General features: G+C 36.8%; 1 protein-coding gene across 1 annotated transcript in view; it reads right to left on the bottom strand.

Moving 5' to 3' along the window:
• Positions 1-12,494: 12,494 nt before the first annotated feature.
• Positions 12,495-23,824, bottom strand: part of LOC127855113 (ATP-binding cassette sub-family F member 2-like) — a 36,544-nt gene continuing 25,214 nt past the window's right edge. The window contains exons 8-14 of the mRNA XM_052390485.1: positions 19,231-19,350; positions 18,623-18,712; positions 17,491-17,601; positions 16,508-16,570; positions 15,006-15,134; positions 14,364-14,567; positions 12,495-14,011 (exon numbers count right to left, since the gene is read on the bottom strand). Of these exons, the coding sequence (XP_052246445.1) occupies positions 13,880-14,011; positions 14,364-14,567; positions 15,006-15,134; positions 16,508-16,570; positions 17,491-17,601; positions 18,623-18,712; positions 19,231-19,350 (849 nt within the window). The 3' untranslated portion in view covers positions 12,495-13,879. The remainder of the gene's footprint in view (positions 14,012-14,363; positions 14,568-15,005; positions 15,135-16,507; positions 16,571-17,490; positions 17,602-18,622; positions 18,713-19,230; positions 19,351-23,824) is intronic.

Here is a 23,824-nt window from a genome sequence, read left to right as displayed (position 1 = left end):
TCAATTGTATAATGCACATCTTAATCTGTTTTAACAATTATAATATAAAGATTAAGGCTGACTCAGTAAAATAATAATCCATGATTTCTGCAGTACTTGCAGACAAAATAGAAATACTGCTGTGATATTATCTATCTATCTAATGGGATATTAATTTGGCTTCAATAGAAAAAAATCAAAGCATACACATGTATAAAATGTGTATGTATATATTAGTTAAACTTAAATTGATTGACCATCGATAAAAGATATTATAATATATGTATGTATATATATATATCCTTGTAAAACTAAAAATTAAATATGTATGTTTCTATTACATCATAAAGGACTTTTATTTTCAGACAAAGTACAGTGAAGCTTAAAACAGTATCCAATTGTAACAGTCAATTTTGGGAAAATCAACCTTATAATTATTTTCTGTGTTGGCCAATGTCATAATTGGTATAAAATGTATATTGAACTGGAAGTTCTCTTTATTTTTAATGATAACATTTGCTTGGTCAGCCATAATTGTCACAATCAAGTGGTCTTTTTACACTGTAGTTTTCTCACTGACTATGGGTTTGTTCTGAGAATGAGCCACACAAAGTATCGTTGGGGAGATGAGTTGTCAATTTTATGTTTATCAGTCTTTCATAATCCAGTATACCTGTAAAAAGGGAATTTGTAACTAATAATCACACAATATACACAATTAAAATTGTATGCATTTAGATTTATTTAGTACTGCACATTAATCATTTTCCAAAAATATGTAGCAACATTACATTATATAATGCTGCAATACTAAAGTAATTTACTAATTAAAGGTCGCTGATGTGTAATGGATGTGGTGTCCACCTAATGATCTGGAGGTCACTGGTTTGATCCCCAGTGTGGGAGCATTCTTAAGAAATCTCCAAGAGACACCCAAGTACTGGTTCTAGGCCCAGGAAACGAACTCAAGAGCATTTCACATACATGTACGTAGTTAGTATTTTAAATTTAATCGAACTAAATAAGGGTTAAAACTAACAACTGAAACCCTTATTAATACATTTTATTTTGAATCAAGCAAATGTGGAAATTCATTAAAAATAATGAGTAAAATTTAAAAATTCTACTTTAAAGTAATCATGATAATTTAGATCATTTTCAGAATATTTAATGATGATAATGATACAATTATATATTCCCTAAATGATAAAAATAAAACATGTAATGTTAATTTATGAAAAAAAAACGTTTTAATTTTATCAATATCATGGTAATTACAACTAGATACAGGCAATTAGATCAGAAATGTGCATGAATTATATTAACCCATTCATGCCTAGCGTCCTGAAAAAAAGGACATTGCAAACAGCGTAGACCCAGATGAGACGCCGCATAATGCGGCGTCTCATCTGGGTCTGCGCTGTTTGCTTAAAGAAATTTCTGTAAGAAATATTCTAAATATAGAAATAAATATACCAGTCACCCCTATTTTTGGAAATAAATTGATCCAATTTAGAAGGATGGGTGAGTCCACTGGGCATAAATGGGTTAATGAACAACCCAGACATTTGTAGTGATTTATGGTCACTATTTCATTTGATTAACGTTCTATACATGACCTGTCATAAAAGGTATTTTTTAGCCAGTACTACAATCGGCAATGATAGTCTGTATTGCATACATATTCCAACGTCTATTATCGATTCGCTTCCTCAAACTGAACAAATATTTAATGTTTACATCGCGAAACGTAATGCATCAAGTTTCACTTTCGGTTTGGTTGGTTTTGTAAACACCGTAATTTCATCTTAAAAATTGGATGATAGGGTGATTAAATAATAATGGAAAAGTAAATCACTTGGATAATAGGTCAAAATGCAACACAAATGAACGTTAATAGTGCTCTTAATATCAAAGTTTCGGTAAAAAGTTTGGCGCTAGTTCAACGCGCATGTATACAGCCTCATAACAATAGACTGACAACCTTTTGGGTAGTAAAGTAGTAATACAAGGCAATATGGCGACCGTTAGCCACGAGGCCTATCTTACGGAGGAATCCGAGATAGCCGATGTATCACGATTGTATAATGGCGCTGCGAGCACTTTCTTTTTAAATTGTTGCGGAATTCTCGGTGGAAAATTGGGGATGTTGCCCCAGGTGGATTGAATTGAATTTCTGCACAAATAAGAAAGGTGGTACTTGCCTGAGCGGAGGTTAGTTGGTGTAATGGTTTAAGTTGGAGGTATATTCTGTCAATACCACTGCTGTATTTCATCAGTCAGGGCGACTTGACAGCTGTTTTAGAGCCAAGGTTGAGTAAACTAGAGGGTGGAAAACTTGGAATAGTTTTTCAAGCTGTTTTTACAAACAGAAACAGCAGAAGTAACAGCAGCAAAAACAGCATCGATAGCAGTAACAGCAGCTGCATCAGCAGTAACAGTAGCAGTAGTAACAACAGCAGTAGCGGAAGTGACAACAACAGCAGCGGAAGTAACAACAGCAGCAGCGGAAGTAACAACAGAAGCAGCACTAACAGAAGCAGCACTAACATCAGCAGCAGTAACAGCAGCAGCAGTTACAGCATCAGCAGCAATAACAACAACAGCAGCAGTAATAACAGCAACAGCAGCAGTAATAGCAGCAACAGCCGCAGTAACAGCAGCAACATCAACAGTGGTGAAAAAACAACAACAACAGATGATCTTTTTCTGAAAAATCCAAGTATTTCTTGGAATAAAGCCTGCAAAACATATGGAAAGCTGAATTCTAACACGGCACGCGACTTGTTTTCTATAGACAAAGAAGGAAATCAAGTGTGGGTTATTCTGCAATAACTTATGGGCGGAGCTTAATGATTCGAAAATAGTTCCGAATAAATAAAGAAAATATTGCAGTAAAATGCACGTGCTAAAACCCGCCCTAAAAGAAATGTAATAAATGTAGCATGTATATAAATGTAATGAAACAACAAATTGTATATTTGGTGATAAGTGGCATAACCACACCTACAAAGAATGTTATTGGTTAGGAAGCGTAATTCAGAAAACATTTATAGCATATCAGCTTTTCAGTAGCATCAATAAACGTGACGTCACGATTGTTGTTTTCATAAAAGTGACGTCATTTGCAAAATATTTATGAATGAAAACGACGTCATATGTTTGTACAAGTCAATGACGTCACTAAATAGTGAACTTTGTACTAAGAAGGGCGGAGTTTTAAAAAATATAGTTCACGTCCTAAAGCTTGAACCAAATCAATCAGAATCGTGTTAGAATCGAAATAATATTTTTATATGATGGTTTGTTGTCGAATAACCCACAGTAAGTTGTATAGATGCGTGTTATCAAATCACTCGTGCTTGGCACTCGTGATTTAATTCCTATGCATCTATACTCCTTACTGTGGGTTATTCGACAACAAACCATGATAGAAAAATATTATTTCTTAAATAACAATCAATGATGGCAAATATTAGAAAAATACAGTGATACTTTCTCTGTATTTAACACAGATAGGCAAATTACCAGAAAAAGAGTGCAATATTTCTTGATGAGTAGAATTTCAGATAAAATTTTAGAATTATTTTGTGGCAAAAAAAGACAGTGCTTGCATGCAGTAAGTAAATAGGCAATACATTTAAGTGATTTTCCATCACATTTAAAGAAATTGTTGGGAATATAATTTTTTGAGTTTTTTGTTTTGTTGTTAAAGTAGTAAAGCTGACACCTTAGATTTACTTGATAGTTATTGAAATTAAAAGTGTAAATATTGGTGTTGTGGGTCCATTAATAATGAGGTTAATAGTTTGAAGCTGTATTGTCATTGCATGTACATTTTTTAAATATTTTGTATTTGTTTCTCATGCGTGTTGAGTTTAATATGCTCATTGTTTAGTGAAAAAAGTGAATAATGGTGAATAACATTTACACTTATGAACAGCAATTGTGTGATTTGTGAATAACATTTACACTTATGAACAGCAATTGTGTGATTTGTGAATAGCATTGACACTTATTTTAGTGCAACAGCAATGGTGTGATTTTATTTCAATTAAGAGATACATATTAAGTGCAAATTTAGTGCAAATCCAAATAAGACACTTATAAAAAGTGCAGTTTGAATATTTTTAGTGTTACACTTTATTGAAGTGTTATTTCCATATTGTGACAAATATAAGTGAAGTGGGTTGAATTAAATCATGATGAGTGAAACAACACCAGAACCTAGACTGACAAATTTCATGATGAAGTTGAAGGAGTCAGCAGTTAAAGGAGCATCAGGTGGTGCGATGGCTACCTCTACTGCAGATGATGCGACGTCTACATCTGGCAAAGGTGGCAGTACTTCTGCTTCTGCAACAGGTGGCGTTTCAGATGGCGGCAAACTGAAAGTGAATTTTGTCCCGGTAAACCAACTGAAGGAGATTGCAGGAGTGGGGAATAAAATCTCAAAGCGCATGCACATGTTGCGTTTGTCCCAGGGAAATTAAACCGCAAAGAAGTTAAAGGAGGAATTTGGCGGAAAAATGACAGCAGCCATGCTTAGTCAGATGTATTTTGAAATAAATGACATGTTAATCGATAAAAGTCCAGATCTTGAGTCTCAAAGCTTAAGTCAAAGAAGCTGGAAGATGACTTCAGTTCAGGGTCAGATATTGAAGATGAACATAAAGCTGGTAAAAAGTCTGGAAGTAAAGCCCATATGAAGAAAGTGGAGGAAAAGCCAGAAGAAGAAACTGAGGTGTCAGAGTCAGATGAGGGTAGTGCACCTGCAGATGTAGCTAGAAAAAGGGTTTCGCACAGGAGAAGGAATAAACATCACACAACAGAAGAGTCAGAAGATAAAATTATAAAGCCAAAGAACAAATCTGGAGGTAAGAAATCCGTGAACACCAAGGGGAGGGAAGGTCCAGAGAATTAGGTGAAAAGAAGGTCCAAGAAAGGGTCAGTGCCTGTGGACACTACCGATACATCTGGGACTGAGACTTCGGACTCTTCGGATGAGGATGTATCTTTGCGGAGGATATTGAGAGGCTTTGATAGGCATTTGCGTTTTGCTGGGTCCATAGATGGAAAAGGAGATGATTTTGACTCTTTTAAAATTTAAAAGTTATGCAAGAGCATTCAAGTGGACTGAAGATGAATGTAGGTATTGTTTGTGTTGGAGCCTACAAGGAGACGCCGCGAAGTATCATACTTTGATATCTTCCGGTACTGGTCCTCTCACTTACAAGCAGCTCATGAAGAAGTTAGAGACGAGGTTTGGAGGAAAGGAGTTGGTGGAGACAGCGTAAGCCCGATTCAACCAGGCGTGTCAAGAGCCAAACGAATCCCTTGAGGTGTGGGCCGATAGGGTGCAGATGCTATCTCTAAGAGCATTCAGAAAGGTATCTGAAAAATATGCTGCTTCGCAAGCAGTCAACCGTTTCTGCTTAGGACTAGAAAACATAGAAGCATCAAAAGACGCTTGTCTTAAACGTTTCAAAACCATCGACGAAGCTAAGGATTACGTACATTACTATTTGCACATCAGTAGTACAAATGTACAGCCAAAGAGCTCGAGGCGTACTTCCCAGCGAGATGATCCAGAGGAGGTTGTTAATGTTTTTGAAACAAGCATAAACAGGATGCAAGAACAGCTTGATCAGAGATTAAAGCAGATGCAAAGCCTATTTGACAAACAATTGGCATACAACAGGAGTGAAGGTGCTGGTGGTAGAGCCAATAGTGGTTGTGGGCGTGGTACCAGTGGGTTCAACCAGATGGACAATACGCCAAATAGTGGTGGATATGGTCGTAGTGGAGGCTTTCAACCATGGAATAGTAACCGAAATCAAGCCGGTTATAGCGGAGGTGGTGGTTATGGAGGTCGAGGTGGTCCAGGTCGTCCAACAGAAAGAGGTTAAAGAAATAATGGTTGGGGAGGTCAACAAGAAACTGGTGAGAGACAGCCAGGCATCAATGATTGTTTCTTTTGTGGAGAGACCGGTCATATGAGATCAGATTGCGAGAAGTGGAAAGCGACACAAAAATGCTATGCATGCCATGAAATGGGGCATCGCAGAGAAGAATGTCCTAATCGACAACCATTAGGGCGTGGACAAAGAGGTTTAAACGAGTGGGGGTCGGGCAATGGGGCCACTCCCGACTCTTAGATAATGGCCCACAAACTATCAGAAAAGAGGGGGAAGTATTTCATCCTCCAGGCGTGAGGATTCAAAGATAGGGTATGATGAGAATGTCGATAGTTATGAAAAAGAGAGGCATACTTTGTCTTTGAAAACTGTGGATAGAGGTGGAGGGCGAAATATATCTGCAGGACAGACGGGATCATGATATCTTGGGAGTAGATCGGTTTGGCCGGTGCAATCGGGAGGAAGAGACGTGCGTTTCGTCAATGTGGAAACACAAACAGATGACAGGTCACCAGAGAGCTGAAGTTAGGCAAAGAGGATTGTTATGTCCCAAGTTGCTGAGTTGGAAGAGAAAAATATTGAAGTTAACCAACTGTCATCGGTATCCAAGTACAAAATGTCAATTGAATTAAATGATAAACCAGTGAAGACCGTGGTGGACACAGGCGCCGATGTGACAATCATCTCAGAAGAGCCAGGGAGGAAACATGTAAATGCAGATACCTTATCGCGGCCGCCTATGCCGGATAGGGTATGCAGCCATTACGTGACGGGAGAAAAACTTGAAGATTTGCCATGCTTCAAAGTCAGAGTTGGATGAAGCAGTACCGTTGGTAGTTGGTATGCAAAGGTGGAGGATCGCGGGAGGAGGTAGCACCAAAATTAATTGGGATATGGAGGATAGCACCAGGGTGGATATAAATAGGTGTTCGTCTGAGGACGTATCCCGGGTGATCTTAAAGGGTGTTCCGGAAGGATCAACATGTGGATCGCAAGCATCCATTGTGATTTCAACTTCTTATCAAGAAGGCGCCAAAAACTTGATTAGAGACTCACCGGTGCAGATATCTGATGGTGGTGGTATTTCAGGGTCTGGAGAAAGTGGACCCGCAATTTTAAATATTGGAGTCGCTGCGCGTGACTCCGGGTGGTACAAAATTTACAAAATAAATCCATCAGGCGATCCAGAATTGCAGGAGATGGTTTAAGATGTACTGTTGGAGGAGGAGGAGGCAATGGAAGCAAATATTGAACCAGTAATGGCAGGGAAGGAGTATGAGATTTTAGGCGTTGATGCAAATGATACATGTGGTCCAAGTTGTTGGGGGTTATCAATGGAAGATCTGGTGGTAGCTCAAGACAAAGATCCTGATCTGGAGACTCTTCCGAAATGGAGGAGGAGGAGCATGTTGATGTGGAGGAGGTTCAGCCAATGGAAGAAGAGGAGGAGGAGGATGTTGATGGGAAGGAGGTACAGCCAATGGAAGAGGAGGAGGAAGAGGGTGGAACATTGTATGATATGAGAAAGGTCGCAAGAGGTATCCCGGCCACATGTATTTCATGTGTTGATTGAGGAGGCATTGAAGTTGTAATGGTGGACATGATACCGCACGCATGTATTTCGTGACATTGGGTGTCGGTCAATTACATTTACGGAAGGAAGACATGTAATTCATGTTGATGAGATTATCCCGGAGGAGGTCCACAATATTTTGTATATATGTTTGTTTATTTTTAATCATTTTTGTTTGAGAGTATGTTACCGCCTTACATGATCAAGTAGGGGGGAGTGTAGCATTCGCTATTTTGACGGCGGGAACCAGGCTCTGCGAGTTGGGAACCAGACTGGACGAGTTTCTTGTGGGTAGTAAATTCCACTTGTGGCTACGGCGCGTTTTCCCGGGGTTTCTCGTGAGGAGAGCATATTCGAGCTCAATCTCTTGCACGACGGTCACATTACATTCACCTCTGTGTTGGGCTCAGAACGGACTATTGTTTTGAAAGCGTCTCATTCATGTCATGATCATTCCAAGCGTTCATCATTGAGGTTACAGTATACTAAACAATCTCTTGCCCGACGGTTACATTGCATTAACTGAATTAAAGAAAACCATCTCATACCATGATATCTTATATCAGTCTTAATTAATTATTATAAAATTGATATGTTTTTAATGTTAAGAAACCAACATACATAAATACGTCACTCAATAAAAAATATGTACAATTGTTTACATTTGTGAAGTGCGTGGAATGATTACATCTGTGTAAATGGGCAATAAAATAGTTCCAAAGAGTTGCATTAAAACTCACAAGTTTTTGCACGATTTATCGTACATTTAAAAGTCATTTGTCTTCATTAAATGCATGCGATCTTAAATATCCACTCAAATATACATTGTATGCGTTTGTTCGGTTTTAGCTATTTGGTAGACAAAATGGCGTGCTGAGCCTTATGCAGAGTTGTATGTGAGAGCAAGGAACGACAACTCTGCGTGGAGATTGATTCGAGCTGTGTTAGCGAGGTAAGGAGGACGCCGTTGTTGCTCCAGTTTTCCAGCCCTTTCCAGCCTTTATAACAGTTCGTAAGTCCCCTATACGGTGGTAAAAGGTGGCGCAATTGCTTACCATTCGACTATAAACCTTCTTGCAACAAAAAGCTAAACAAAACAACTAAAGGTTAACTAAACCAAGAGATGTGTTTGTCAGAAACACAATGCACCCTATTGCGCCGCTTTGAAGCCATATATTTGACCTTTGACCATAAAGGATGACCATGACCTTTCACCACTCAAAATGTGCAGCTCCATTAGATACACATGCATGCCAAATATCAAGTTGCTATCTTCAATAATGCATAAGTTATTTTGGGACACACACAATGAATGAATGACAGACAGGCCAAAAACAATATGCCCCTGATCTTTCGATCCAGGGGCATAAAAACTTGTCCAAAAGAACTAGCGGGATTTAGAGAATTATGTCCCAGGACTGTCTATCAAATTTCTTTAAATTATATTTTGTTAAAAGCATGGCTGCTAAGACGGTTTTTCATGATCTTTGTTTCAAAAACTTTGAAAATCTCATTCGGCTTTTAGCAACCACTAAAAAATTGGAGATAATTTATAAGAAATGTTAAATGGATAGTTTCCATGTCAATGTTCACCCCCCTTGAGCTTGGAGTGTGCAGTCTGTGTGATGCTTCTTCAACTTTTAGCTTGTTACCTTTCTAGAGGCCATTCTACTTTATGCACAAGAACAATAACACTTAATTTTGAATGTAAAAAAATGTATCTCCTTTTACTGTTTTTGTATGATGTAACTTTTAATCAAACAAAAGCATTCAGTAAGAGATATCAATGCAACAAATTTGCTTGCTGTTATTGGAGGTCAACTAAATTTATGGCCCCTTTTGAAATAGTAGGCATATAGTCGCACTGTACGTCTGATGGCCTATACAAAATTTCATGTCTTAAACATAGCTTTGCAATCTATTGATGTATTTTGAAATAATTGCTCAAACGTCCATCATCATGAGATGCATGAAGCAACCATTTCCCCTATCTCAAAGGTCAGGTTACACTTTCTCAGGCTGTCAAGTGACCTTTTTTCAAAAAGTAGGAAAAAATAGGAACTACTTTTGCAAGAAAAGTAGGAAAAAAGTAGGAAAAAGTAGGAACTTTTCCCTCATAAGTAGGAATACATAATACTAATTTTTTAGACACAGGTCCAGGAAACATAGCTTGAAACAGAGCAGGAGTGCCATCACATGTTCTGTATGGATACCCACTTGAAGCTACCTTAAGGGCCCAGAAGATTTCAGCCTTTTGTATCTGTTCCTTGTGTGATGGTTGTACTTGCATACAGATAGATTTATCCCCACCACCCTGAGAGCTGCTTGGCTTTGGGGCACTTCCACGCTTTTGTCAATAATCATGCATGTATTTCATGTTTTCCTTGTGTTTTTATCCATTTGCATGACTTATCAGTTGATTAGCACCAGAATTACAACAAGATGGACTTCATTTAGACAGTAAAATATCTTGCAAACTCATTGCTGGTATCTCTCTTGCACCATGATCCAAGTGTTTTTCCACTGTTGTCCAACTTCTCCATCCATGAAGGGTTAAACTTTGTTTTCCCACTAGGCATTTTAGCACTTAGTGTATCTATGATAATTAAGTTTCAAGCAAAGCTACCCTGATAAAGAAGTATAATAAGATGCTGTTCATTTTGGTGTCTCATCAAATAATTAAGTGGTTTGAGGTCTTCTGTGTATGGATATAAAAATGGTAATATATTGTGCATGTTATATCCTTAAGCAGAAGACCAAATTTATTTAGTGATACACCAACTTGTTGTACAAGATTAATACTAGTATATAAAGCAGTGTCAATGCTCTGCTACAGCTACATTGTGAAACCTTTAAATTGACAATAGGGTGCAGTTATAATAACTTAAGTTACATTCAAAATGACTGGTCATTGCAGAGCAGATTATGCAACTGGAGATAGGACCTTATCACCTGACATCTTTTATGACATCATTGATTGGGCAATGAAACAGTTGCACTACATTGTTTATTCCAGTTTCAAATAATGGTTTTTACATTATTGATTACTTCGCCGGAGTGTAATAATGCCGTTAAATAATTTTAATACTACGCTGTAACACCTTGAAGTTAACTCACTAGCTATGGCATCATTAGACAAGAATTGTGTTTGTCAGAAACACAATGCCCACTATTGCGCCGCTTTGAAATAAAATTTCATTATATATCATTTGGCAGGTTTAGAAAATATCTCCCTTTTAAAGCTTATTACTTCCCTTGGATTGTACTTTTTTACTTTTGACCTTGAAGGATGACCTTCACCTTTCACCACTCAAAATGTTCAGCTCCATGATATACACATGCATGCCAAATATCAAGTTGCTATCTTCAATATTGCAAAAGTTATGGCCCATATTAAAGTTTTCGGACAGACACACAGACAGACAGACAGACAGACAGACAAACGGACTGACAGTACAACTGCTATATGAAATTTTATGAAAAAGAAAAAAAAAAACTGCTATATGCCACCCTACCGGGAGCATAAAAATGTATCGGGACATTTAGGCTCTGTGCATTTATCTTTAATTACTAAACATGATGTACCTATGATATCAATAGAACATCATATCTGTTGTCATGTAATACAGAATTTATTACATTATATTTGTAAATGATGAAAACTCAGCAAAGTATCAGTTTTATCTTTTTCCAATAACTTGTGTAATAAATTCCATATTTCATAACCACTCATACAATACATGGTATCTCTATATCTCTACATTCCAAACAGCAGTATCATGTAAATATGCATAAGGTTTGGTCAAATTGTTGTCAATAGAGACAAAATAAAACTGGAATAAACAATGGGTGCCCTCAGCTCTTGCATCACTGGGAACTGTGTAAGGTATGTGAAGTCTGCAGTGTACAAATGCTAAGGAAGTAAACAAGGCACTATTGTTACTTAAAAAAAATGTCAATATTTTCAAAAGTTACATAAGAAATAAATATTTATGCTTCCTGAAGAGGTGCTAGAAGACAGTCAGCATGGGTTAATTGTCAGGTCTCATCTAGATGAATGCACATTACCAGGGATACAGTCATGCCATTGATTCATTCATCCTGCAAGTTTACTAAATAAACTCTTAAAAAAAATATTCTCAATTTAAAATGAAAAAGTAGGAATAGTAGGAAGATTTGGTAAAAAAAAAGGAAAAAGTAGGATCCTGATGAAAAAGTAGGAAAAAGTATGACCGCTTGACAGCCTGCTTTCTATATAAAGTTCTAATTTTGCAATATAACCGCTTGAAAATTCCTTTCTGAGCTATAACTCAATGAAATATATCAACAGTTTATTTAAATAACTTGGCACAAATGGACACAATCATAAGAGGGTGTGTCATGTTTTATAACCATGGCCCTACCTTGTAGCTTGTACTGGCAATCACTTCTTCATCATTTAATTTTAAGGCAACTTACCACAAATGATTACTATGAGAAGTGTCACATCTATCATCATTCTCATAACCTCAAAGGTCAAGATCATAGTGAGAGGCAAAAAAGCCATAAACAGCTTGTGCTTGATATTAGCGGGGTTTGAGCCAAAAGGGGAATCCATGCCCTATGGACACACACCTTGTTCATTTGGTCAATCCTATTGTTCAGGTACTAAGTTTGTTCCTTCTATCTGGTCAATTCTTCAACAAACGGTGCCTGTAAACTCAGCTGAGCGCTATGGCCCTTTTTGTTGAAATTATAATATTGGTGAATTGTCTTAACAAATACAAAAGTATGGCCAATTTGTGAACAGGCCTTTATAGAGTCAGAATTATGTTTGTCTGCTGTAAAAAGAGATTGTCCTTATGATTTTAAAACGACTAAAATTTAATTACAGGCGATCATCTTGTCAAAAATCTTCTGCTAGGTGCTTTAAATTTGCATATGGGATGTCTGAAATGTTCAGAGGTTGCTAAGTAATAGCCAAGATAAACATAATACTGTCCTAAGAAAGATTGTAAAATATTCCTATCAACAAAAGCCATTAAAATATTTTTAAGGTTTATTTCAAATATGTTTTAAAACAATGATGTAAGTCTGTCAAATATCACATTTGTATTTTGCAAGAAATAAAAACAGTGCAATTAGTAATGCTCAAAGCATGCACAATTTAACTACTAATATTACAACTTGTAGCACGGAATGGAATATATGCCGATTCTTTTTTCTAAAATATGCAAATAAGACTGGCAAAAATGATGAAAGTTTCTAGCAAAGAAAAGTTTACAAGTATACAATATATGCTACAAAGTTAAGATAAATGTCAATCTACTTAACATCACATTTAAAGATGTATTTAAAAAGCTACTGTGTACATTCTGTAGTCATAAATTTTTCAAGACTGACTCATTTAATTCCAAGGTTAACATTTCTTATGCACATAAGTTAAATAAATCAAACGAGTTTATTTGGTTCTAAATGCTTCTTACTTTACAATATTTCAAACATATAAGCATTTTAACAGGAAAACTCTTTATTTAATTTGTAGGGTTTAAATATGCAAGTTCAGATTTTTGGCAAAGAATTTTATCGATACTGCCGCCCTAGACATATTGATCATGGAACTGTATGCTTCAACACACCAATCTTAGGCTACTTCAATTGGTCATGCATAATTTCTCCACACTCTCAAAATGATTGAAAATAATTATTTTTATATTTTTGCTCGACATTTGAACCGCAATATTTATAACTTAATGTAAAGCAAAGCATACATATCAAAATTGAATAGAAATTTGTTTCATAATACAATATTAATGAATTAGTTCACTTTTCCACATTTACATGAATATTCATAAATTAAAGCTTTCTTCAATCATGACAACTGAAATTAAGAAGAAAAGCTCCATTATAGTTTTTGATTACAATACACAGCTAGAATGACATTTAATTTCTTCTTTTAAGGTTAATTTAAAGCTATATTTGGAAACAAAATACATTACAAACATTCTAGCAATATTCCACAAATTCATGTCTGCAAAATAATAATATCATTGACCAACAAAGGCCTTGACCATAAATGTGAAATACACATTAATCTCTCAAAAAGTTCGTTAAAGGTTATACCATGGTAACTATGCTAAAAGATCTAATTATGCACGGCATAACAAAGTAAGCATGTTTATGAACATTTGTGTTGCCTGTCAAACACTTTGAACAGTCCTTGCTATAAAAACAGAGAAGGAAATTAAGAGTTTCTGTTGCAAAGATTTACAATTTTTAGGCATTTTCAAAACCAAAGTGCAGCCATATCTGTTTCAGCAAGCTTGCTATGCAACAGAACTGAACTTTCTCTGCCCGTATCACAAGTACATCTGCCACACACCCACGACAACAGGAAATAAATAAACAAGCTCCTAGACGACGGCCGCCATCATTTTTTGGTCTCGAGAAGTCTCTCATTTTCCTCCTTCACAATCTTCACAAGTTTGTGTTTGTATTTGAAGATGTCACCCTCGAATTTGGTGATCTTTTCATTGGCACAGATCCATATCTCATCTGTCACCTGAAAGCACAAACGCCCTATGCAGTCTATTTATGTTCCTCTGCATGGCGCCTTGTATTCAATTTATTATACAGCCTAGGAGATCACAGGGGATGTTTAAGTGACATCATCCAACTTGCATGTTTCTTTACATACATATATATATTTAAATATCAAAGAGGCTAGAACCTATAAGCAAATCTAAAAATAAAATTGGGTTTTCTTGCCAAACAGTTCTTGTCTCTTTTCTAAGTCTACATAGAGCGACAGCCAAGGCTAATCTCAAAAGCTGATTGATACCAATTAAAATGATAGCTCATTGTTTACAGATAAACTGAATTTCAATTAATAACAAATAACCAGTCAATCCTACCTGCGAAATGAGTCTGAAGTCGTGGCTGACCAGTATCATGCCTCCCTCAAACTCATTGATGGCGTCTGCCAGTGCATCTATCGTCTCTATGTCCAGGTGGTTGGTAGGCTCATCCAGTAGCAGCAGGTGGGGGCTTTGCCATGACAACCAGGCAAATATCACCCGGCAACGCTGACCGTCCGACAAACTCCTCATGGGCACAATCTGTGCATGTTAAAATTTCATGGGAATTTTTATTTTTTTAAGAATGGATATCATAACATACTCTTAATAATTTGGTTATAAATGTCATGATAAAACATGTTGAACAGTCTTTCTATGAATGAGAAGTTTGCAATCAATTGTTTTTTAATATTCTGAATATCATTTACTTGTTTTGATACATCAATATTGTTAATAATTTTTACATAACTTGAGGGAATTAGCTTATCTTAAAATGGCACGGGTTGGCGCTAAAAAAGGTAGTAGAACAGCAGCTGGGATATATTTTAAAAGCCCCCCCCCCATTCTTTGTTTGCATAATCCCAACAAGCCATTTTATCATCTACACCTTAGGTAACCCAATATTCTGTATTTTTACATAGTAATTTGAAGATAGTAAACAAGGACCCAGATTGTGGCCCACTTGTTCACGGTACATACCTGTTGTTGCCCTGAGAGACCGAAGCGTCCAATAATCTTCCTCATCTCTTCCCGCTCCTTTATCTCTGGGAACTTCATCATCATCCAATCCAGGGCCGACATTGACATGTCCAGTATCTCGTGTAGATGCTGTAGGAATGGACATGGCATTTGAATTGAATGTACATGCATGTTAATATAAATTTCCCCCCATTTTCAACTGCATTTCAGTCTTAACACAGAGGTCATATGACCTACTAAAACTTGTCCGGGTTTAACTGGTTTAGCAATACAAGTATATATACTTAGGCCAGCTATTGACCACTGCCCTACTTGAATCACAGGTATGGGGTAAAGATTTAGAAATAATTCCATTACCTATACCCACATATGTTATGTAGCTGGGCCAGCCATTGAACCCAAAATCCTTGGATTTTTAGCCCACCATTTTAACTGAGCTAAGCAGTCTTGGTTATAGGGCAGTTAAAGATCACCAGTTTATTGAAATAAAGTCATGCTGACACTATGAGATGTAATTTTGTAGCAAATTTATGTTTTAAGTCTTTTATTGAATGCTTTTCTGAAAATTACCCATATTTTTCTCTGATAACCTGTCAAATGATGTTGTTTTGATGTCATTACGTTATAATGCCAGCAAAATTCCCCAGCTGAAATCTTTCAAATGGTGGACACAGCATTTAATCAAAATAGCATTTGTTGGTTTTTTGGTATCAAATTGCATTCACTTAGGATCTTAGAAAAAAGGATAAGTTACCGTATCCAACTAATATCTTCCATGCAACTTAATGCATATGCAAGAAACAGGTGTGTTGATTGGTTTGAATTTGTATTGGGATGTTAACCAATATTCTCATTTACTGTTAGATATCCATATAGTTAAAGGGACGTGTACATAGATTTTCTTATTTTTGAAAAATGTCATTAAAATGATTAATAACAAATCTATTCTGTTTTGAATATTTTTAACTTCTAACAAAAGCAAGAAAAATGGTTGAATAAAAAATATGTTAATCGCCTTGATTCTATCCTGAGTCCTCCTATATCAATCAGCCAATTACAAACGCTTCATTAGTACTACACTTATTTATCAAATGATCAAGGAAAAGCATTAAAAATGCTTTATAATTTTATCAATTTTGATAGACAATTATACATTTATGAAAAAATATTTTTTTTTACATTTTTCTAAGTTAGGACTGTTATTATGCTTGTTTAAACAAAATGCATACATTTGTTTTTGAAATCTTTGACAATTATTTTGAAAATCATCATTTTACCAAACTGTGAACAAGTCCCATTAAAAGACTTCAAATACTTGATTGTATATAAATGTTTGCATTGTAATTAATATCATGTTAATAATTGTTGGATTTTTGGAATATCTGCACATGCCGAGCTTAACCTTAATTAACACTGTGTAAGATCACTGTCTACCACTCCAAGTTAAAGATTATGTAAACCAATGGCCAACAAGAGCTTCATGTTTCACAACCAGCTAGTACCTGATGATAGCGGCCAATTTTTAGGTGTGAATGTCTTCTAATCAGACCATCTGTTGGGATCAACTGAAAGAGAAAGTGCATGCATACAAAGTCGTATCAAGGAAACACATAATAGGTATATACCTACAATTACATACGGGCACTTGGCAAACGCTAACTGTAACACAGTGTGTCAAAGTCATGAATTGACAACTAGTTTTATACAAACTCGAGTAAAAGGGCCCTGGTCCCCGAAGCTGCTCACCTTACTCTTGTAATTTGCAAATATTATTAGAATGGCAGTAGCTAGTGACAAATGTTTTTAACTCCACACTACCAAGTTTCAACCTTGGTGAAGGTATCATAGACAGGGCTCCCTCTGGCTCAAATTTTTCTTTAGCCAAATTTACCTTTGTTATCATTTTGGATATGTTACGGGTGATAACGTAGAAAACCTTGCAGCTAAATGGAATTTTGTGAAGCCAAATTTTCTTATTTGTAGCCATTGGCTTATTTGGAAACTGGCACAGAAAGCCCAAATAGACAGGGTAGACAACATTTCTTAGTTTTATGGAGATTCGGAACAAATTTTGTGTTCTAGTTTTTGACCTGACTTGACAAAGTATCTTACCAGCATAGTTATATTTGGAACAAATATTTTGAAAACATTTCATTAAGATTTGCCAATTAATGTGACCCCTAAAGATATAACAAGCTGAGGATATTAACCCTTTCCCAAGAAAAGCAAAGTGAAAAATGGCTATATGCAACCAGTATAACACAAGAACAGCCTGCAAGTAACTCGCAGACTGTTCAGATTTTATGCTGTTTGCTGCTCATCAGTATCTTAGAGTTGGAATGAAGCCTTTACAACTTGAATCCAGTAAGAAAGGTCTTTAATTTGATTTTTCATAGGGACTACAAATGCCTCAAAATGCGTTTTTGAGTGATTCGTATCTGAGTGGTACAGGGTTAAAGATGGAATCGAATCATTCTGGCCTTACCTCTCCGACAATCAGTTTGAGCAGGGTGGACTTTCCCGCCCCATTAGGCCCCACCAACGCCACCCTTGTGTCCAAATCCACTCCAAAATCCAGGTCCTTGTAAATGTAGGCCTGGAACAAACATTACCAGACAGTGACAGAATTGTTTTAATCAATTGTTATAAAATTCGAGGTACAGTAATAGGAACCATAAAATCTGTAGCATCCAGCACCATGTAGTAGCTGAAACTCTTGATAAAGTAAACTGAGGTGAGGTATGATACTTATACAGACATAACTGTATGTGGTGTCCATCTAATGGAAGCTATATTTTTTAGGCATTGTATCTACAGAAATCGCAATCAAATGCTCACATGATGAACATGTTATTGTAAGAAGGAACAAAATGATGAGATTTATAAGAAGAGCACCGCATAACGGGTGACACACTCAGCTACGGGTGCAGTTTTGAATAAATGAAAGCTTGTCAGAATATTTTTTTTTAAGGCCAGTGACCTTGACCATTGACCTAGTGAACAGGTGTGGCGTGTAGAACTTATCAAGGTGAATCTACATATGAAGTTTCAAAGTTGTAGGTGGAAACAATTTGATTTTAGAGCTAATGTTCAAAACCTTACCAAAATGTAAACGTTTTAGCACGACGCGGACGTCAGACGGCGGAGGACACAACAAGCTGGCTATGACAATACCTCGGGTTTTCTCCGAAAACGCCGAGCTAAAAATAGTGTTTATCTTAAGGAAAATATATAAGCAAGAAGTCAAGTTTTTGGACATGTAAAATTTATAGTTCATTAGGGTTATTAATTAATAAATGTGAATTACGATTTAGGATACATCAATGTCATCATCAATTGCACAACAGGGCACACTTGTACTCTATGGATCAATTTACTTACTTGTAGCCCATATTAAAAGTAGTTCCTCCAAGAAAAATGTATGAATACTCAATCCTGTTTGCTAGCACTTACTGACTGCCCCAATTAAGTATTTGACTCACTGACTGGTCATTGTATCTAAATCTGATTTGAAATATTATACTCACTGACTGGCTATTGTATCTAAAGCTGACACGTAGTATTGTACGTACCGACTGGTCATTGTATCTAAAGCTGACATGAAGTATTATACTCACCGACTGGTCATTGTATCTAAAGCTAACATGCTGGACCATGATGACAGGTGGGGGCAGTGTACCACAGCTTGGAAAGTAAAACGACAGCGTCTGAAATAAAAACAACATATTATCTACAGCTTAAAATAGCATGTTTTTCTGCAATGAAGTGGGATTTTTACACGTACTGCTGATTTAAATGTGCTGTCCTTTGCCCTCTGTTACTTTTCTTTTTAGCGTGGCAACCCAGTTTTTGCCAGCGACACAACCATTTATCACTGTCAACATATGTGCCAAGTTATTTTTAATGGCAAAATTATGGCTTTGGGAATGTATCTTTGCTGATATGTCCCCAATTATGTTCTGACTGAGAAAAGGTTTTCTATGATGCTAATTCTCACACTCAATCCACAATTTGTGCACAGATGTCATAATTTACATAAAATATTAGACAACCATAATGAAGTTTTACAATTGTTAGCTTTTCCATAACTAATTAATAAACTTGTTGAATTATAATAATTTCAAACTGATTTTAACAATAGCTTCATTTTATTTAAAAACTAATCAAATTCTCATAATTTCCTAAAAATATTTGCGTACAAAACCACCAAAAGTAAGTAGGTTACCTTATCAGCAGTGACCTTCTCGGCCAGACCTCCGTCCACCATCTTCTTCAGTGTTTTCTCCTTGCTTTGAGCTTGTCTAGCCAGCTTTGCACTGCCGTGACCAAACCGAGCTATGTAGTTCTGAAATATACGTTTCATGAAGACCACATAATGAATGTGCGTAAAGTGTTGTCCTCAGAATAGCCTGTGCAGTCTGCACAGTCTAATCAAGGCAAACACTTTGCGCTTTTTTTGAATATTTTTTAAGTAAGTGTATTCTAAACAAATTTTTTTAAATAAAATTCATTTTAATTATTAAATACTTACCTGTTATCGTATGCTTATACTTTCCAAGGGGAAATAACTCATCCGGAATTTTAACTGGGAATCCGCCACCTCAATACCGTAATACTGGCCAGGTTAAACATAGTGCAATGCAACCTAGCCAAAAATCGGTAACCAACCCTCAATATTCTTTCAATATATATACAAAAATATTAATCGAATAGCGGGGTGGGAGGTGGGACTTACCGATAACAGGTAAGTATTTAATAATTAAAATGAATTTTATTTAAAAAAAATTGTTTTAATGTCATAAATACTGACCTGTTATCGTATGCTGATTTTGCAGCTGCGGTGGGAAGGTTCGTATATATTTTCCCAACACAGTAGAACCCATAAACAGGGTTATCAGCTAATGATATCAAGTAATCTTCGTTAAAACGGTATTAATTATGACTTCTCGGACAGAGTAATATGTCTATGTCGTAAAGAAGACACTACCGTTAGTGAAACCACAACAAGCCCAAACGTATACAAATTGTATTGTTGGCACTTCAGAAAACGAAGATAAAAAGATGACAAGGTGGTCGGATTCCTCCAGTAAACAGCTTAGAGCACGTCAAAAAGTGGGGTGTGATTAATATATGCCCACAAAACAGACAGAGCTCTTAATTCATGCGGTCAGATCCTAAAAAGGAATGAATCCTTAGATAGGATAAGATTAACTTTCCTTAGTCGAGGTCTAACCCCGAGAAATTGAAGCCGCAGACACACCCCCCCCCCTTTTTTGGGGAAAAGAAGTGTCTTTGAGAACCTCGAATGGACTTCTGACTAACACTGCTGAGATAGAACTTCAAAGCCCTGATTGCCCAAAGAAGTTTATCCTCATCTTCATGACTACCAGTTTAAGAAAACTTGGAAACTTGAAGGTAGAAGCCATATAGAGGACTTGATATTAAGCAAGGAATCCTGGCTGACACAACAAAGTGAAAACGACAGTAGATCCAACTGGAATTGGTCGTATTCAACAGAACAAGCATGAATTTCACTTCTCCGTATGGTAAAAGCCATAATAAGAAGGAAAACCGTCTTAAAATTATATTGGAACTGTTAATAAGCCTGATGAAAAAGGTTCATAGGGAGCTCATTAAGCATCCCAACATGTTACACAAGTCAAAACCGCTTAAGAAGGTAAAGGAACGAAAAACATAGTGTTGATGTTCCATAGTTTGGATCAGTTCCAAAATAGGTAAGACAGCACAGAGTTGCGATGACTTACACAAAACAAGGTATACGAAAGCATAATCTCTATCCTTTGATGAAGAAAAGAACAAATTTCTTATCATCAAGAAAAAGATGAGAAAAAACCTCTATGTATCTAGCAGAGTGATTAAGGTAATAACTATGCTCTCAATTACCCAGTAAAAAATGAATTTCCATAGAACCTTTATACAGTTCTGATGGAATTATACTTGCACAAGTAACAAGGATTGAAACTCTAACAGAAAAACGTTCTTCTGTAGAGATAACTAAAAGTTATTAATGGCCAGACATGAAGTGGCACATGTTTGGATCAGTAAAAATATGTCTCAGTGAGATATGATATTTGACCTGTGAAGAAGTTTCCTGAAAATAATTGTACAGGAGACTTAAAAGGTCGTAGAACCATAATCCCATGGTTCATTAAGTATATTTCATGAAATTATGGCAAAAACTCAGTTATTGCAAAAACTCACCAAGAAGGCAAGATATTCCAGTTTATGTCAATGGACGAATGTATAACAATCGCACACCCTGCTGGATCGATTTCTGTGAACTGCATTGTTGACGTTGTTCAGCATACCGGTATACACTGCGATATACGATCGCATAACGCTAATAACTAGCGTTTGATGATAAACAACATTCTTTGATATACTATGTACACCATGCAACTCGTCTGCAACTTCACTGCCGCGCATGCGCAATTACATTATTGAACCCAACGGAAAAATAATTCGAAAGAAAGAACTGCAGGACAAAACGTCCAACAGGGCGTTGAGACGAACTGGTATGAGAAAGACGATAGAGAAAATGTGTTGTTCTTGCAAAGAACGAATAAGTTTCTGATTTCCAGTTACAAGGAGTGATAATATGATCACCTCCGTGTCTGTAAGTAAACCACGACCGATGTGTGATAGTTGAAACCATCACAAAGGAATCGTGAAAATGTGTTGTAAATGAAAAACAGCTAAAAAGAATTTTCGCTTTTCAAGATGTAGATGTGCAGGTGATATTCGTTAGGATACCACATAATTGAGAAAATCAAGATACGTTGTTCTATGTAATCGTCCATAACCTTATCTGCTCACATCTGTATAAGATGTAAGGAAGGTTGTGGTAGAATAAACTATATTCTTGCCAAGATAATCTTCTAGTCTAGACACCACTGAATAGTGGTAAATAATGACAAAAAGATGGAAATCTGTGTCATTAAATAATCCCGAGATTAATACAATTATCCTAAAAATAAAGCTGAAACGGACGTAAGAAAAGACGTCTCAGCAGAAGGACCGGTGACCGGACCGGTAAATACCGACCGGTGACCGGAACCATTTGTCAAGGATGGGTGGGCAAAGAAACCACGGCAAGCCGAACTTTCCTACTCCAAACACACTTGAAAATTGGTAGAATAGGACAGTGTTTAACACTTATAAGTTGATGACCTATCTACAGAATATAGCCTCTTCTTCAACCAATAACAGGCGCCTTTAAAATCCTGGATAATACAGGTCGCGAAGTCATCGATTACGAAGTACGGAAATATGATTGATAGTGGTACCTCCGGAATCGGAGGTGTGATGGCAGAAAAAGGTAAAAACCCTAGGGGTAACCTTAAGCGGGTCCACGCTTGCCGGTAGAATGCATGGAAGTCTTAAATTCTGACTTGATTAATCCATTTACTTCAAGACTTCTAACCGGGACGAATTTCGAAAGGAATACGACCAGTTATAGGAAGACGGCCTGTTATGGCCAGAAGTGTAATAGAAGAATAACTTTAAGATGAGGTCCCTCCAGATCCTAGGATCTAAGATCTGAGTTCAATAGGTCCTAAGCCATCTACAAGACTGTAGCCGCTATGCGGTCAATCCTAGGTATCAGAACTCTTGTTGATTCCAGTAGCTTGAAAATATGCACTGCCGTAGGAGCAATAGAAAAGCAGAAGTCGATACAAATGTCGTCTTGCTAATCCTGCTAGCGTCATTAATGTGTCCCAACTGTTCCGTGACACTGACTGCAAAGTCTGTAGCCGACAGGTAAAGGCGGTTAAAAAAAAAAAATAAAAAAAAAAATAAAAAATTTCATCCTTCGGGTCTCGAACATAAATTAATAGAGGTCAAATAGTAATGTTCGACCTCAATGCTAGTCTCCGAGCCCACTTCAGCCGATCTATCTGCAAGACCAGTAGTCTGCATGTAGCCGGTTGAGATAGAAGTACAAATAACAGATATAGCATGATTTGGTAACCGTCGCCAGTAGAACATCAGTATTGAAAAACACAAAAAGTCATGTAGATTGTTGAATCCATAAAATAAAGTATTCAATACAATCATAGCCAGGGGTATACAACTATGTAATGTAGACGATACCCGTGATACTAAAAATTGACCGATGAAAACACAGTGGAATACCGGTAATTGGTAAGTGGTGACCGAACCGGACCGGTCAATGACCGGTAACTGTAGCCCGGTGAACGGACCAGTCGTAATATGACCGGTGACGTTACCAGTTAAAGACCGAAAAATGGTGGAATCCATATGGTCTGTTATCAATGTCAAGCACTGCTCGGAAAAGAAGATCATGCCAAAAAATCCAATCCGATGGCGATGAGACATCACTTATTCTGACCGGTGATCAGTGATCGGTGATATGACCGATGAATGGTGACCGATGTCCGGTGATTGGGACCGGTATAATATAACTGCGTCAGAATGGAAATATCTGGTGCAGAAGAATGACCATTCACGAAGTCATCTGATAATGTTAACCGGAAAAACAACGGTAGATTATCAGTATTAATAGGCATACTTGTCCTTGTAGTCGTAGTGGAGAAAAGAACAGCTTATCCCGAAGCCTGAATGTTAAACGAACTAGTGTTCGTATACAACTACGGCTCGGTGACTGCAACATGTGTGGATGCCATAAGAAGAACCATCACACGTGGAATGGAGACATGATATTCCTAAAGGAATAAAATGGAGAACGTCGATATGACCAGTAGGCTCATTAACGCCTACGTGAGAAGTGGCGACATCCATATAACTTCGATGCCGAAATATTGTTCGGCTACGCT

The sequence above is a fragment of the Dreissena polymorpha genome, chromosome 13 (genome assembly GCF_020536995.1).
Source record: "Dreissena polymorpha isolate Duluth1 chromosome 13, UMN_Dpol_1.0, whole genome shotgun sequence".
NCBI classification, from domain to species: domain Eukaryota; kingdom Metazoa; phylum Mollusca; class Bivalvia; order Myida; family Dreissenidae; genus Dreissena; species Dreissena polymorpha.
This window is presented reverse-complemented; position numbering and strand designations above follow the sequence as displayed.